This window comes from Haliotis rufescens, unplaced genomic scaffold, assembly GCF_023055435.1.
Source record: "Haliotis rufescens isolate VD_foot unplaced genomic scaffold, xgHalRufe1.0.p SCAF_17, whole genome shotgun sequence".
In the NCBI taxonomy this organism is placed as follows: domain Eukaryota; kingdom Metazoa; phylum Mollusca; class Gastropoda; order Lepetellida; family Haliotidae; genus Haliotis; species Haliotis rufescens.
Genome location: NW_025963857.1, coordinates 1,089,194 through 1,108,600, shown reverse-complemented (window position 1 = coordinate 1,108,600; position 19,407 = coordinate 1,089,194). Strand labels below are relative to the sequence as shown.

Here is a 19,407-nt window from a genome sequence, read left to right as displayed (position 1 = left end):
CCTACCAATTGTATGACTCTCTCAATAATAACAATAGCCCCGTGTACATGTACATTTCAGATGTGTACTCTAACACAATATGAGCTTTTTTCACATTGAAAACAATGTTTATGTATTATGTCAGGTCTTTTTACGCAGTAATAGAGCTTTATATGACTACCATATTACTCATAGCCAAACACGATTGATAATATCATAAACATAATTAAGGCTGGTGTATGTTTTTATGTCTTGAACATCACGAGGTGATCATGTGTATAAACATATTTAGAGTGAGTGAGTGAGTTGGGTTTAACGCCGCTTTTAACAGTTTTCTAGTTATATCACGGCGTGTAAGCGTAATGTGGGAGGAAAGCCCGAAGTGATGCAGGTCTCAGACGTTTACTACTTCGGTGAAACCCACGAGCACGGGTATGGTGCTGACAAACCTAGAAACATAATCGGGGTGAACCGGGATTCGAACCCACAATCATAGGTTTCTGGCGTGTCCAAGGGACGCAACTCTGCACAGCGAATCGCGGCGCCTTAGACGACTGGGCCACCCGTGCCCCCGAACATGTTTAGAAGTAAGACGGCGCTGGATATAAGTGTTTGAGGATACTCTTCCTCAAACAACACAGACAGGATATTGTGTAGCTGGAAGCTATGACAGGTATTCCTTTCTCCAACACCTATTTATCTACATCTATAAACAGTGAAGGTGAAGAGTGTTTATAAAGTACATATCATTCTTGACACTATATACACTTCACTGATAAACAAGTGCTTCCTTCAGAGAGTATATACAAATAGCGTAACGTACAAGCATGTGAGGAGATTTAAACCATTAATGTTCCTCGCCGCGGTAACCTTCTCAACTTTCCGCATCTCAATCGTCCCTTTTATCTTCGCGTAGAAATAAACGTAGGTCATATGTGTGAATAATAAATTGGACGACGTTGAAAGAAAACATTTGAAAGCTTCCATAGCTGGTAAAAATACCAAACTGCAAAAAAAAATAATTTGTGGAAATGCTCTTCAGGTTAGCATCTTGCAAGGCATTTTGTACATTTAATCATCTAAAACGGAAGTATATTTCAGATAATATTTATGATACGTCTCGCTGGTCGATGTTTCAGTACATAAATGCACGAGAATACATTGTGCTGCATATACACCATAAATATGGTCTGAAATCCTAAACACAAACGTAACCACGTTCCTTGTAACTTACATCTGGACATGCTAAGAATCTAAATGTGTATTTTGGGTGTGTAGTGAAATATTGGTCCCTTTTATGTGTTTCGATCAACCTTTTATATGCCTTAAGGAACCACAACCCTAAACACATTCAGAGTTAAACATGTCTTGAATGTGTTTAATACCTAAACACATGCTGAGTGAGTGAGTGAGTGAGTGAGTGAGTGAGTGAGTGAGTGAGTGAGTGAGTGAGTGAGTGAGTGAGTGGGTGAGTGAGTGAGTGAGTGAGGGAGGGAGGGAGGGACGGGGCGGCGGGGTGGTGAGGGGTAAGTCAGCTTGATGCGGGAGCATGCCGGCACTAACTTTTACCACTTTGGTTAAACCCAAGAGACGTTGAATGGTAAAGAATTACAAATACTTGCAATGTAAGTTGAGACATGGCATGAAACATATATGGGGCCTTTGATAAACCTTTTCAAAAACCGGTTAGAAATTATAGCATCAGTTGCTGGGTACTAGAATATGCAAGTACATAACATGACTGACAGGTGCTGTTTTTCTTCCATAAATCGTGCTTAACTATGCTATTTTAGAAATTCAAATGTACTATCTATACATCACTGCCAGCGTAACTGAAAATAATTACATCTGGGGCTTTGGATGCTGTTGAACGCCATCCAATGCTTTTGACAAATTGCAGAAGTATGCATACATGAATATCTATCTGGACTGTCTTGACAACCCGAGTTCGAAAGAAGAGGGATCTATAGACAGACGCCACTGTGAAGAGAAACATGGTGGATGCGTAGCCACGAACCATTGCTTCAAATACTTCAGAACATTATTAAGTATTTATAATAGATTAACTTTATAAATAAATGGTATATGAACCATGCTTAACTTGACATAAATACAGCGACAAAACCATTTTCATTTACGTTTCCGACTATAGCATGAACACGTGTTAATGAATCACTATTAAATAGTCATGGTACCAGGTGTTTGCGAAAAGCTTAAGGTTAGCGTATCTTGCCCCACTGGTGGCACTCGTTGCAAAAACATGCAAAGGCAAGTCAATTGTTCACCTGAAAAAAACACGGGAACATATGGTCCGAGTCAAAATAGGGAATTGCATCAGACATATCTTTTGTCACTGATGTGTCAAATTTGAAATATCCTCCGTACGTCTACCATTAATTTTTGAAAGTATTCCTGAAGCCTTGAATGTTGAAATCTTGATCAAACAACTTCATGTGACAACTCCACAGGGTATACCAGTGTTTACCTGGCACTTTTGCTGAAGTACTCAGAAGCAGTGGCGGTTAAAGCAAACACAAATATCACCAGAAACGCTTCAGAGGTCGGTGTTCATGAACTTAGTTCTATAAAGCGCTTAATGTGCTGCCAGAAGGTTATGTTCACAATTTACAAGTATTTCTAGTGCTAATTCAAACATGTATGTAAATGTTTATGCACAAACTGTCCTCAATGTTTACGGCAGCGTGACCCATGTGTTGTATGGCTTCTACTGTAGGCAGCAGGATGAAAGGAACCTAATGGGTAAACCAGCTGATTGTTCTGATTCCTCGGTAGTGTAATGGACAACCAATTCATTATTTATTTTGTCGCTACATTTCAGTGGAAGCCTGAGCTCACCATAATGAATGCTGGGAACGTATTATATTTTGCAAAGAATTAACGAGGTGGCTGTGCGTCAATGGGAGCACGTCCGTACTGTCTACTGTAACAATTCAGATCCAACCTTGCGCCACAGAAGGTAAAATGCTTGGGTCGCTCATTGGTTAAATAAAACCATTAATATAATCATAAATAATTAATTAAATAAAGCAACAAAAGCCTTTCCATATCCAATAGAAATCTCTGCATAAAGCTGAGTCGATTGTACGATTTCGACTATATAATGAACATGTGTTTATGAATCACTATTTAATAGTATCTTGTCCAACCTGTGCTGCAGGACGCACAAGCAAGTCAACTGTTCACCTGAAAAAACACGGGAACATATGGTCCAAGTCAAAATATTTGCATCGGACATAATTTTTGTCACTGATGCGTCAAATTTGGAAATGTCCTTCACATGTCTACCAAAAGATTTCTCTGCTAAATAATAGCTACAAACCCCTTCCGTATTCATAAGCAAGGAGAGTCTGTTGTACAATTCCGACTACATCATTTGTATGTGTGATACTCAAGCCGTTCTCGAAAAGGTGAGCTTAGACTTTCCCACCGGTTGCACACTCAGAAACACATGCAGAGGCAAGTCAATTATTCAGCTAAAGAAAGACACGGGAACATATGGTGGAAGTCAATATAGGGATTTGCATCGGACATGAATTTTGTTGCTGATGAATCAAACTTAAAAAAATGTCCTCCACATATCTACCATAAAACGACTTGAAAGCTTTGCTGCGGTCTAAAAAGTTGTAACCTTGATCAAACAACATTTGAGCGAATGTCTTGTGGCCATTTTGGAAATCTTCATAGAAAGAGCCTGCACAATCACTGAAAGGAAAAAGGCGTAGGCTGCTTGATTTTACCTCAAACGTTATGTAATGTAAACACTAAAGGCTGGAGCTGCTGGAATATTGCTTGACATAAGGGAAACGTTTACACAAGTTGAAGTCTACCTCTTGTCTAACAATCATGTGCATATATTTTGTCACTCTGCATAGATCTAAATATGAAACAGTTTGTACTGTGTCACTGTTATTAGTTCAGATGGTTAAATCGGCTATTTGAGCCTTGAACGATATCCGATCACCGAAATACCTGAAGCTTACGTTTTTGGCCAAATTCATTTGTTTTGTTTCTGTTTGATGCGTGGTTTAAGCAGATTTCCTCCCCAGCGGCATATTGTATCTGTCACTTACGCCAATTTTTTTCATCATAAAATTAATGATGTGATGCTTGCAATAATATTTATATTACTTGAGGCCTTGTCAGTGGCGGGGCGGTCGGTTAAGTGGTTAAAGCGTTCGCTCGTCACGCAGAAGACCGGGTTCGATTCCCGACATGGCTACATTGTGTGAAGCCCATTTTTGGTGTCCCCCGCCGTGATGTTACTGGAATATTGCTAAAAGCGGCGTAAAATCATACACACTCACTCACTCACCTTGTCAGTGACACAACAACATACGTTTTCTGCAGGGCAGCCAGATTTTGAATGACAGCTGTCCTGTTTTTTTCCCGCTTGTGCATTCTTTCAATGATAACATCACGCACTTACCCCACCCTGAAGGACATTGAACAGGTTTAAAGTCTCTACCGGGCGATCTTTTTGGCATATGCTTTTACAGCAACCAAAACGGTTTCAACGTTGTGATCCCACTTGGCAGCGCGATATTTTGTCTATATTTGAATAAATTTCTATTTTGGTCTACATGTACATCTGCAAGTTCCGGTTTCAGCTTTTAGGGGCGAGTTTAAAACGTTCCCTATTTCATATCCCAAAGACGCGCCAAAAACACAGGATCATGGGTTCGAATACCAGATACCATCTGATATAGGTTTTTCAGCACCATACCCGTACACCTGCGTCCCTTCAATCTTTCTTCCGAATCAACCTGACACGCCTTCATATAATCAAAATATGTTTCAAAGCGGAGCTGATCCAAACTTACTGACTCGCTTTGATTTAAAACATTAACAATTATTAATTATATTTTCATAATATATACTTTACAAATGGCGAGTAATACAGCTGCAACCAAAGCTTCCAATGGCGTCAACCGAAACCTCATTGTATTCCTTCTATTATTCACATCACATACCTTGGACACGCCAGAAAGTTATAATTGTGGGTTCGAATCCCGGTTCACCCCAATCATGTTTCTGGGTTTGTCTGCACCATACTCCTGCTCGTGGGTTTTACTAAAGTGGTAATCATTTGAGACCTTCATCATTTTGGGCTTTCCTCCCACGTATAGCTGAAACGCAGTCATATAACTGGAATTATCGGCGTTGAACCCAACTGATCACTCACTCACAAAAAATGGAATTTGACTCTACATGGGGCACGGACTTCAAAACATGGACAGACCACGAGAAACTGAAAGCCAAACTAATGAAGCTGATTTTCACTACCCTATCGTGATTCTCTCACAGCACCGTCTGATGTGATCATCCACCGTTGACAGAAAATATGATCTCGAAATCTATTTTCATCACTACAGCGTTATAAGCTAATGACTATTTGAAATGGGCTTCACGGAAATACGCGCATATTTTGATCATGATTATTGATCACAATCTGAAGTTACAAAATCAAAAATCGGCAAAGTACAAACAGTCTATTCCATACCAGGGCACTCCTGGTTTACAGCAGCTGTTGTCTACCGAGTATCCATTATCAGTGTGGCGTTTCTGTGATGACAAATGGAAACACTTGCGTCCTTGACATTTTAGGATGTACCTATTTCTATGGATTGCATCTAAATAGTCCAAATTCCTTTATCAAGACAGAATGAATGAGGCCGTAGGCTGGATCATACACATGTGCTGCAACCATATCACAAGGGGGCGGTTTGGTAGTTTAGTGGTTAAAGCGCTCGATTGTCATGGCGTAAACCCGGGTTCGATTCCCAACATGGTTAATTGTGTGGAGATTGTGTGCCAATACAATCTCCGAGATATCGTGGTCAGCATGTATCTGAATAGTGCCAATACAATCTCTGATATATCGTGGTCAGCATGTATCTAAATAGTGCTGATACAATCTCCGAGATATCGTGGTCAGCATGTATCTGAATAGTGATAATACAATCTCCGATATATCGTGGTCAGCATGTATCTAAATAGTGCTGATACAATCTCCGATATATCGTGGTCAGCATGTATCTGAATAGTGATAATACAATCTCCGATATATCGTGGTCAGCATGTATCTAAATAGTGCTGATACAATCTCCGAGATATCGTGGTCAGCATGTATCTGAATAGTGATAATACAATCTCCGATATATCGTGGTCAGCATGTATCTAAATAGTGCTGATACAATCTCCGAGATATCGTGGTCAGCATGTATCTGAATAGTGATAATACAATATCCGATATATCGTGGTCAGCATGTATCTAAATAGTGCTGATACAATCTCCGAGATATCGTGGTCAGCATGTATCTGAATAGTGATAATACAATCTCCGATATATCGTGGTCAGCATGTATCTAAATAGTGCTGATACAATCTCCGAGATATCGTGGTCAGCATGTATCTGAATAGTGATAATACAATCTCCGATATATCGTGGTCAGCATGTATCTAAATAGTGCTGATACAATCTCCGAGATATCGTGGTCAGCATGTATCTGAATAGTGCTGATACAATCTCCGAGATATCGTGGACAGCATGTATCTGAATAGTGCCAATACAATCTCCGATATATCGTGGTCAGCATGTATCTAAATAGTGCTGATACAATCTCCGAGATATCGTGGTCAGCATGTATCTGAATAGTGCTGATACCACCAGGCTACGGAGAGACACCCATGATGACACTTGGCTGACATTGAAACTGGTTTCTTGTGTGACTGACGCTGTTTCCCACGTTTTTGACTAAACGAGACACGACGACATCTGGCACAAAGAAGGTGCGGCATTTTGTTTTGTAGAATGTTACAAACGTACATTCTTTAAACATGTATGTAATTCATGGATAAATACATCTTTTGATTACAACGAATCCATGCACACAGAATAACGTTGCAATGTTAAATCATTGATGACAAATATCCACCTCGGATAGTGCTTCCGTAGATTGCGTCCATTAGAAATGCCGGATATGATCGACATGTCGTTTATTTGGTTGTTTGGTTGTTTAACAAATCGATGACATTATGCATGGTGGACAAGGGGATTAGCGTCGCTTGTCATTTTACGGCTTGACAGCTTCATGTGGTAGAGAATATCCAAGTGACGCAGGTCATCAACATGTCACGACGTGTCAGCTTCATGTGGTAGAGAATATCCAAGTGACGCAGGTCTTAGACATGTCACGGCGTGTCAGCTTCATGTGGTAGAGAATATCCAAGTGACGCAGGTTTTAGACATGTCACGGCGTGTCAGCTTAATGTGGTAGAGAATATCCAAGTGACGCAGGTTTTAGACATGTCATAGAATGTCAGCTTAATGTGGTAGAGAATATCCAAGTGGCGCAGGTCATCGACATGCCACGGCGTGTCAGCTTAATGTTGTAGAGAATATCCAAGTGACGCAGGTCTTAGACATGTCACGGCGTGTCAGCTTAATGTGGTAGAGTATATCCAAGTGACGCAGGTCTTAGACATGTCACGGCGTGTCAGCTTAATGTGGTAGAGTATATCCAAGTGACGCAGGTCTTAGACATGTCACGGTGTGTCAGCATAATGCTGTAGAGAATATTACAGTGACGCAGGTAATTGACATGTCACGACGTGTCACGACGTGTCAGCTTAATGCTGTAGAGAATATTACAGTGACGCAGGTCTTAGACATGTCACGACGTGTCAGCTTAATGCTGTAGAGAATATCCAAGTGACGCAGGTCATCGACAAGTCACGACGTGTCAGCTTAATGTGGTAGAGAATATCCAAGTGACGCAGGTGTGAAACATGTCACGGCGTGTCAGCATAATGCTGTAGAGAATATTACAGTGACGCAGGTAATCGACATGTCACGACGTGTCACGACGTGTCACGACGTGTCAGCTTAATGCTGTAGAGAATATTACAGTGACGCAGGTCTTAGACATGTCACGACGTGTCAGCTTAATGCTGTAGAGAATATCCAAGTGACGCAGGTGTGAGACATGTCACGGCGTGTCAGCTTAATGTGGTAGAGAATATTACAGTGACGCAGGTAATCGACATGTCACGGTGTGTCAGCTTAATGCTGTAGAGAATATCCAAGTGACGCAGGTGTGAGACATGTCACGTCGTGTCAGCTTAATGTGGCAGAGAATATTACAGTGACGCATGTAATCGACATGTGACGGTGTGTCAGCTTAATATGGTAGAGAATATCCAAGTGATGCAGGTAATCGACATGTGACGGTGTGTCAGCTTAGTGTGGTAGAGAATGTCAATACCATACCCGTAAGTGTCACCCCAGTGGTCCACATCGTCATCCTGTGTGACTTATCTTCTACGTTATCCGACACACCCCGTGATGAAACCGAAATACTGTTCTATTTAAAACTCACTCACTCTACATAGGAACCTGTCGACGGTCTCATCACGGAAAACAGTTATGGAAATTGATACACAGGAAGCAATAGAATTAAATATCACAAACCCATAATCACAAATTATTTAATAGGAAATAATCGCTTCATAATTTTACTTGCAATAGCATGAAATCATACATATCAGATGATATTTTAATTATGCGATGAGGGGCGGGCGGTCGGGTAGCCTAGTGGTTAAAGAGTCTGCTCGTCACGCCGAAGGCCCGGGTTCGATTCCCGACATGGCTACAATGTGTTAAGGCCATTTCCGGTGTCCCCCGCCGTGATATTGCTGGAATATTGCTAAAAGCGGCGTAAAACCATACTCACTCACTCACTTATGCGATGAAATAACAGTAGTTGAAGACTTCCCTCCTTGTTTACCACGATTATTCCCATGAATCATTTAACCAATCTTACAATTCACCAAGGACCCCTTCGGATAAGCAGGGACGGAAATAAAAAAGAGTGGTAATTGAAGGGTTTTAAGACGAACATCTGCACCACTCGGCCATCAGGCCACTTAAGCTTTAGCTATGAAAAGCAAGAACCCGTTTATAGGTTTTGATACATAAGAGACCTCGTCGTAAATATTTAACATGTTCACCGCTCTCACGATGCAGGTTTGCTGTAATCACGCTACTGCATCTATGACCTATATATAAATATATATACATATAAGATGTTGTGTTATCTCTTGCATTAACGTCAACGATATGAGGCGCCATCTTTAAATATGTTTACACCATGTGCAAAGCGACCTTGATCCCTTTAAAAAAAACCTGAATCCGCTTTCGTTTTTATGTAAGTGGTCTTTTAGGCTTATGCTTCAAGTGCATTTATAATCTGTGTCATGTTCCTTCGGCTTCAGCTGATCTGCTCCGGTGAGCGAGTTTAGAGATGCTAAATCACGTCGTCTCATCTTACTGTGTAAAGAAGTAGGGTGTTGGGGTATGACGTCGCGTCCAAGATTATTCCACTTATATAGCGACGTGTGTGTGTGTGTGTGTGTGTGTGTGTGTGTGTGTGTGTGTGTGTGTGTGTGTGTGTGTGTGTGTGTGTGTGTGACTTCTTGTTGTAGGACTGATGTTGATTTATAGTGCTAGCCCACTAAGATACCAGGCCGCACTTGAACATGAATGCCCCACTCAGACACAGTACACTGACTCCGAGCCAACCAGTCCTTGTTTCAGCCCCTTAATGTGGGGCGCCAGACAGGATAACACCAAGTACCATCTTTTACTGTTTTGGTATGACGCGGCCGGGGATCGAACCCCGAACCTTCCGCTCTCCGAGAAGACGCTCTACCACTAGACCACGGAGGCAGTCGACTGTGTAAGGAGGGAATGTGAAGTAGGCAGTTCATCCTTAATAGTGAAATTCGAAAGCACCGACTGGTGCTGATAGACATGGACTAGTTATCAGGGTCAATGTGATATTTGGGTTAGGGTTAGGGTTAACCTACAGATTTCTTGCACGCGTAATGGACGTTACTCTGCAGGGCGAATAGGATCCTGGAACAAACCAAGGGACGCAACTTTGCCCAAGACATTTCTGCGCCTTAAAGTGTCAACTATATGCTTAGTGACATGTATGATGTGATAATTGCATTTAGGTATACATGTACAGGTAATGACAAGAAGAATCCAATATGGCCTTAGTACATAAAGATGTCTTTGAGTAGATCTCCGTCCTATACCAGCATTTTAAATAAATATGTAAGAAATGCCTAACGTGATTAATATCTAGAACTCTACTGAAAACATCAGCTCTTCAATATGCTGGTATGGTATAGGCAGGCCTGTTGAAGGTCATGGGGATAAGGTTGACGATATCGATGTCTTTCCACCGGATGGGCTTTGAATAATCCATTTTTATAGTCCCCATGGAATGTTATGATTCATATCAAAATAGAACCATTGAATAAACAACAGACAGGTTGATTAACACTACACATACAACAATTACTCATAGTCACTTTCATATTTATCAAGGAGTGTTTGCATGAGTGCTTGACGTTAAACCATCGACGTTGTAAGCAATACCCCAGCACGAGTGGGTACAATAAGAATTGGCTCATATTGGGAATTGAGCCTGGATCTAAGGCATGAGACGAGAAAATTTAAAACACAGGGCTACTCGACCGATCCCGGTACAATCTATGTCATACACTTATTCACATACATTGCAATATTGTTTGCTGACTTGTTTCATCTGTGTAGAGTGAGTGAGTGAGTGAGTTGGGTTTAACGCCGCTTTCAGCAGTATTCAAGTTATATCGCGGCGTGTCAGCTTAATGTGGGAAGGAAGTCCGAAGTGATGTAGGTCTCAGACGTTTACCACTTCGGTGAAACCCACGAGCACGGGTATGTTGCTTACAAAGCTAGAAACATAATTGGGGCGAACCGGGATTCGAACCAACATGGGGTATATCCACATAGCGTGGACATTACATGATGTCATGAGATATATCCACATAACATGGACATTACATGATGTCATGAGGTATATCCACATAACGTGGACATTACATGATGTCATGATGTATATCCACATAACGTGGACAGTACATGATGTCATGAGGTATATTCACATAACGTGGACATTACATGATGTCATGAGGTATATTCACATAACGTGGACATTACATGATGTCATGAGGGATATCCACATAACGTGGACATTACATGATGTCATGAGGTATATCCACATAACGTGGACATTACATGATGTCATGACGTACATCCACATAACATGGACATTACATGATGTCATGAGGTATATCCACATTACGTGGATATAACATGATGTCATGAGGTATATTCACATAACGTGGACATTACATGATGTCATGAGGTATATTCACATAACGTGGACAGTACATGATGTCATGAGGTATATCCACATAACGTGGACATTACATGATGTCATTAGCATATCAACATAACGTTGACAGTACATGATGTCATGAGGTATATCCACATAACGTGGACATAACATGATGTCATGAGGTATATCCACATAACGTGGACATTACATGATGTCATGAGGTATATCCACATAACGTGGACATTACATGATGTCATGAGGTATATCCACATAACATGGACATTACATGATGTCATGAGGTATATCCACATAACGTGGACATTACATGATGTCATGATGTATATCCACATAACGTAGACAGTACATGAAGTCATGAGGTATATCCACATAACGTAGACATTACATGATGTCATTAGCATATCAACATAACGTGGACAGTACATGATGTCATGAGGTATATCCACATAACGTGGACATTACATGATGTCATGAGGTATATCCACATAACGTGGACAGTACATGATGTCATGAGGTATATCCACATAACGTAGACAGTACATGAAGTCATGAGGTATATCCACATAACGTGGACATTACATGATGTCATGAGGTATATCCACATAACGTGGACATTACATGATGTCATGAGGTATATCCACATAATGTGGACAGTACATAATGTCATGAGGTATATCCACATAACGTGGACAGTACATGAAGTCATAAGGTATATCCACATAACGTGAACATTACATGATGTCATGAGGTATATCCACATAACGTGAACATTACATGATGTCATGAGGTATATCCACATAACGTGGACAGTACATGATGCCATGAGGCACATCCACATAACGTGGACATTACATGATGTCATGAGGTATATCCACATAAGCGCACACTAAGCAGTGGCGACCCTCGGGAAATGGACCGAAGGAGGAAGCTGCAATGATGAAGTACATACATACGTAGACATTCATACATTTGAAGGCACTAGGCTATGGCGAAAGGCTGACAGTTAAAACATGTGATGCTGTGTAGACCTGCTCCACGGCTGTACTGAAAGAAAAGTCCAGGTACGTGTAGTCATTCTATCCTTCCTATAGGCAAGTCTAGATATGTGGATGCCAGTCTCTTGTAGGGACAAATAATCTAGGACTTATGATTGAAACAAATTGAAACAAATAATTATTGCCTTAGAGACTTGTGTAAGTCTAACTGCTGTGCTGTGTCAGGGAAAACACACTTACTTTTTATGCAAATTGTGTGAGCTACCGGTAGGACAGGACCTGCTTTGCCTTTTGACAAACACTTAGTGTCAAGACTTTTCTATGATCAATTCATAAAATAGTCACCGCTAGTTTGCCTTTACTCCAGTTGGAACCCGTTTCGGCAGATAATCGAGACAAGTCAATCTCAGGCGTTGACGGTTTATATTTTTTTGTATATTTGAATTCACTGAGGAAAAAGCAAGAAAATGGAAGAAATCTGGCGTAGTCTTGGAGTGACATAGAGTACATGTGCACATACATAGCGGAACAAGTGATGGTACACTGACATTTGCGTAAGCTTTTATCACCCAATAATAATTGTTCGCCGCACATACTGGGTTTCCTGAATAGATGTCTTACAGCATAGTTCCCCCTTGATGCAACGACGTAAACAATGATGCAGCGACGTAAACAATTACAGCCCTTCAAGATAGTCGACTCTTGATATGTTATGTGGGGCGGTCGGGTAGCCTAGTGGTTAAAGCGTTCGCTCGTCACGCCGAAGACCCGGGCTCGATTCCCGACATGTGTACAATGTGTGAAGCCAATTTCTGGTGTCCCCCGCCATGATATTGCTGGAATATTGCTAAAAGCGGCGTAAAACCATACTCACTCACTAATATGTTATGTGTTTATGCCTCTTTTATGTGATCGTTAAGAGACAAAAGAAGCACAATATTAAGTTAAATGAACGGTACATCAGTGCATTCTATTACGTTTGATATACGTTATAGCTGTAATCACTTTATCCAAAAGCATAACATGTCCAATATCAACATCGTCCAATACAAGTTTGCTTGGGGGTACGAAGCAAATGATTCAATCATACTCTCTCATATGAATGTAATAAACTTTAGAAAAGCACCTGGGATATTGGAGAACCTTTCAAGTAAATATCTCGTATATGCAAATAATTCCTGGGTATCAAATATTGCTTTACACTCGACGGTAACACTTTTAACGCTTTTGATGACATTACAACGCTTGAAAGGACATTATTGATCTCATGACATGTGTATCAGACCTAGCAGTGGGATTCTGTCTAAATTCTATGGGCGTGTGTACTCACACTTTTTGGACGATTTCCCTCTCGCGATGGATGAAAGGCCAAGCAGTATGAGGATGATTTGAACTGCCGTTGAAACAGTTACTGCCATTTTCCATCACAAAGACCGTGAGTTAGACAGGTTTGTGATGTCGCATACATTTCCACACAACGGGAGCGTTACCAACGTTCCGAGTCAAATACAGACTTCCTCGCATGCAATCACAGCTAACGCATTGATTGCTCGACCACTGGAGGCGATAACTAATATATAGCAGCACTCACTATCGTTGTTACTCCGCACAATGCGTGCCAATAGTGGAATAGATTTCAAAACTCCAACATGCATTTCATTTTCACGTGTTATCTGTAGATCTGTAACATAATCCACAACGTTCTTCGGGCTTCGTTGAAATGCTTGAATTGAACAACCTGTTGAATAACGTCGGATGGGAAGCGTTTAGGTTTCCATGGTAACTCACCAAACATCCCTACAATCTCTGTCAGTGATTATGCTTAGCTTCTATACAGGCGTATCGGATCCAGCAATGGCTATTGTCCTCTCACATCTCATTTCCTTTTGTCGTGGTATTCAGCGATCTCTCAATGAAGTGACCCTTCACACATCCAAGCCAGCTATGGACTTCCATTTCTATGACGTGACCATTACAAGGCTTCCAGTCTCACCTGAATCACCAGGTCTGTCTTAGATGCCAGATATAATCACACGCGATCACAGTACCAGAGTAAAAACATCAATAATAACTACCATTTAGTTCTGGCGTATTTTTCACTGTCATAGGGAGTTTCGTGAATCATGCAATTACTGTCGCACGAATCCACGAGGTCGCAGACGCGTTATCCTTTACGAAACACTGAATTTATTCATCTTTCAAACAAATATTAATGCGACAGGGATTTCGAGATAAAGAGTTTACATATTACAAACCTTATGTTCAGAGTCCAGAAAAAGCCCAGTAATTCTATATCCAGAATAATGTACCTACTTCCACCGGAACCAGTGATTAGCTATTAGCGAGGAACACACTTGTTTGAACGTTCACTCTAGTCTGACTATTGTAGGCCACACTGGAAGACTAGAAGTAGGTCCCAGGACACGCCTTTACTGGAATTACTCCGATAAGTGTTATCCGACTTGTCTCCGTTATCGGAAACGTGCCCAGGTGGAGGTTCGAGAGCCGCTACGGGATTTAATCTGTTGCGTCTGGAAGATCCACTTGTTGATAACTCCTTAGAACAATCCAATAATCTATCAACCACGTGGCCATTTGCAGCAAACCTGGTATTGACCAGCCTAATAACCGGTATCGCACTTAAAACCTGAAGCATACAAAATTCATTTGTCGCCTTGGTCCGTGTCAGTTTACGTTTGCATGCCTAGACTACATGTATCATCCCTGCGCCAGTCGCACAGACCATCGATTGGCCTAAGCTGTGCTTGTTGCTGACTGTAGTCGCAATGGATAGACTTGGTTCCGTGGCTAAACTCCAAGAGCTTCCCAATGCCAATCCATTGTCACCTGAACACGTTATGGTAGCTCGGCGGTAGGCAGCTTCATAATGACCGGCAGTACTGTGGGGAGTCCGAGATATGGTTGGTCGTTTTATCAGTGCTCGCTCGAGAGGCTTATCACGGGCAGAGGGAACGTCAGACTGAGGCAATGGCTTCTGTCAGAGAATCACTGGAGACTCTTCATCAATTCTCGCAGCATGTTGGGAGTGGAACCATACTGGAGCCGTTGACCAACACGGTGGCGTTGACAGTGTCAGATAAAGAGATGCTTAAATTGAAAGGTTCCAATCTAAGCCCTATTGGTGCGTACATTAGACCAGAGTGTGAAACCCGTCAATTACTAGTCTGTCCCTTTTCGCCATACAGTCAATCAAACACCCTTTTCGTAAGGCAGAAATTCTTACAGTCAATCTTGACTGTGCACGAGAAGAATCCTTGAGCAGTTCGAAGACTCAAGTGGCACTAGGGATCCTGGATCAATTTGAAGCCCCAAGACCGTTTCCGAATCGCCCAAAGGTGGCATTTGATCAGTCACATCGTGGAGAAGGTGGAGACCCTACTGTATATTTACTCACGAAGTCGCATTCTTCCACTGAGTCAACTCGGGAACCAAATTCAACAACTTTGGCTGGGCAGGATTTAAATTCTTGAGATACACCGTTCATTATTTAGAGATAAAGTAAATTGGTTTGCGAAACCATTATTTTAATCAATCAGAGGTCTTGGTGGTACTGCACTATGTGTCTATGTGGGACATTAATATTTACTTTTTCTTTACAGTGACACTCCGTGTTGTGACTGAGTGTGTATTTGGTTAATTTAATCTGTTTTTATTACTTTATTTTGATGATGAGTGAAGTAAATGGTTCATACACTTGATATTAATCTTGTAAATGCAAATATCAAAGAAATGCTATTGACTTTATAATTTCGTGATCTTCATGTAAATATTTGAGCGTCCATGGACTAATGTGTTAGTTTGCTTGTCAGGCATTGAGAAATTGAATTTATGTAATGGGCATGCACGTTTTATAGATTGCAATATACATAATTTTTATTATTATTTCATTTAATAAAATAGAAGTTGCAATCAATAAAACGTGTTTATTCCTCGCGAGCTTTTACGGTGTTTGCCAACTCGTTTTATCAAGATATTATCAGCGAGCAGGCGTATGTCAAGCATATAACTTTAGATTAGTGTGTATACACCTTCAGAAGATGGAGCATGCCAGACAAACGGAGTACAACATACCAGTCCTGGAATACATAGTCAGTCCTGACCTGAGTCATCGTAACCAATACAGTCAACCTGCTTGAAGAAATAGCTGTGACCACACACTCCATAGATAGATACTGAATGAGGACATCATGAAAAGATCGTCAAGAGTTAATCGACATTAATAACAACTAATGATCAACACAAGGCTGTCTACTGTCGATGCGCCCCTGCGTTTTGCTAATGAGGATTTTGAATAGATAACACGTAAACACTTTATCAAGGCAGTTTGTGTCTCGCCGTTAGAAGGAAGAACATTGATTATCTTTTTGCGTTAATGCATTGGATTTTCCTTATGGTTTAATAGATAAGACAAGGCTTATTGAACACCCGGCGAAATGTGTTAACGAGGATAAATCATGGCGTGGACTGCTGCGTGAATATCACAGGAGAGTGTGACAGAGATTGAGGGGGAAGGACGTAGATGGAGAGAGAGAGAGAGAGAGAGAGAGAGAGAGCGAGAGAGAGAGAGAGAGGAGAGAGTCAAAGAGAAAGAGAGAGTCAAAGAGTGAGTGAGAGAGTGCGAGAGAGAGAGTGAGAGAGATACAAAGAAAAAGGGAGAGAGCGAGAAAAATATATTTAGAGAGAGAGGGAGGGAGAGAGCGAGAAGGGGGAGAGTGTGTGAGATATATATAATATATTTAGAGAGAGAGGGAGGGAGAGAGCGAGAAGGGGAAGAGTGTGATATATATATATATATATATATATATATATATATATATATATATATATATATATATATATATATTTAGAGAGAGAGGGGGGGAGAGACCGAGAAGGGGAAGAGTGTGAGATATATATATATTTATATATATAATATATATGTAAAGATAGCTAGATAGCTAGATAGATAGATAGATAGCTAGCTAGCTAGCTAGCTAGCTAGATAGATAGATAGATACACTACTGCTAAGACCCTGGGCCCCGTTCCACAAAGCGATCCTAGCGCTAAGACGTTCGTAACTCCCATACTGAACATAGCAATACGACAATCGTAGCACTAAGATCGCTTGTGGACGGTGCCCTGTTCCACAAAGCAACACTTAGCGCAACAGTTGTCGTAAACACCGTTCTTGAACATTGACTGACGATGGTCGTAGGTAAGATTGAGGCTAGGAGAGAATGTCGAGAGGAACATACAAGTGTTAACAGTAGGTACTGCTAAATGGTTACGCTTATGCTTAATACAGTATTCAGTATCAGAAGATATGTTTAAATGCCGGTATGAGTAGCTTAATTGTGGAGTGAGTGAGTGAGTATTGTTTTACGCCGCTGTTAGCAATATTCTACTTCTACCATTCCGCCATTTCTACTTCCGTCAGCTGTGGAACCATGACGCACACGTTCAAGATATAGATACCCGTTTTTACACTCGGTCATGCTTTACTATCTCAAGGGTCATCAGTCATTATGGAATAGATACTATAATTACAGAGAAGATGTTTATTAATCGCTCTCAGGTGTATATTACCCTTCCAGAACGTGTAATATGCCCCCACCTGCCTAGTACATCTCAATGACGTCATGCAGTGCCCCCAAGTTGGCTAACACAGGCTGAACACGACCAGGCTGACCCAGTCTCCAGTGGTGAGATAACATGGGGACATAAACACGTGGTTACCGGGGTAACCAGGATGTCAATACAGTTGGGAAAGCACAGTTTGCGCAGGCATAACATGACGAAGACGTCTACCGGGGACATTTTATGTGTTTTAATTTGACTATGTGCATTCAGGAGTGCGTGATTGAGTGAGTATTGTTTTATGCCGCTTTTAGCAATATTCCAGCAATATCACGGCGGGGGACACCTGAAATGTGCTTCACACATTGTACCCGCATGGGGAATCGAACCCAGTTCTTCGGCGTGACAAGCGAACCACTTGGCTTCCCCACCGCCCCTTAATTGTTATGAGGATAGCGAGTCAAGAAGAATACTTGAGCAGATGTGTCATATTTCCTTGCGATACATCACTTGAGACGTGAAAAATTAAATTTAATTTGCATCATTTCCAATTTCATAAAGATTATTCATATTTATTTCACAAAATCTGAAAACGTTTACATATGAACATGCTAAAATTAAAAAAATATGTTTAGCAGTTATGAGTAATGACTACAGTGAATGTTTATTCTGTTATTTTCATGATCTGTAACGAATGTTACACAGTGTCCATCAGTTGACCAAACGCTACACAGCGTCTATTTGTCGCACTGTGCCTTGATTGGTTTAATGTTTACAGTTTACCGTTATATCTGCATCGCATTTACAGCAAACAATCCACATGAAGATCTAAAACCACAACGTTAACCGGCCGCATATGATTTGTTCAGAGAGATTTCATGCACAGCATTCATGCGCTGATAAGAGGGCCATTACCTCTTTACATAGCCAGCGCCAATTACTTTACTGCAGATGTGTGTGCTCAGTAAACAGCGGAAGATAAACAGGATAATGCATGCTCTACATATTACAGACTCCGCGTCCATCAGACGTTGCTCCAGTGACGTATACACGTATATTTGTATACATGTGCAAGGTTATATGTGATTATGGCAGCGAAAATGGCCCAGTTGCTGAAACTCTGAATTTGATACGAAGAAGATACGAAAATGTCGATACCCAAATGAAGAAATATGAATAATGATAATCATCATCATTAACAACAGCAGCATCACCATCATCACTTTCTTCGACATCATAAGCATCTGGCTTATCAATTTTGTCTTCTATGATGTAATTTGAGCGAAGTCCTATACAGTGTTTTTATTGATTTATTCAGTTACGTTGTATGGGTCATCCTTGTGAAGTAACTCTTGCCTAATAACCACGTCGTACTTGAATGAATCTGTGTAACTCATCCCCCACTAAGAGCATCCAAACACGAAATATGTCTGGTCTAGTATCTAACGATGCCTTGTACTCAATCTGATACCAATCAACGCCTAGAAGTATCAATAACACGTCCAGCGTGTTCACATTCAACAGGGACAGTCTGTCATGGAAATCTCTCCAGGGAGGACGTTCTTCTATGACGAATGAGCAAATG

General features: G+C 41.0%; 1 protein-coding gene across 2 annotated transcripts in view; it reads right to left on the bottom strand.

The window, feature by feature from the left end:
• The window catches only part of LOC124111429, a 30,887-nt gene extending 15,566 nt beyond the window's left edge, over positions 1–15,321 (bottom strand). Inside the window, exon 1 of one of the 2 annotated variants that reach the window (XM_046471241.2) lies at positions 13,575–15,321. In XM_046471241.2, the coding sequence (XP_046327197.1) occupies positions 13,575–13,662 (88 nt within the window). In that variant the 5' untranslated portion in view covers positions 13,663–15,321. The remainder of the gene's footprint in view (positions 1–13,574) is intronic. The other variant, XM_046471171.2, reaches the window with a different exon arrangement.
• Between the last annotated feature and the right edge of the window lie 4,086 nt (positions 15,322–19,407).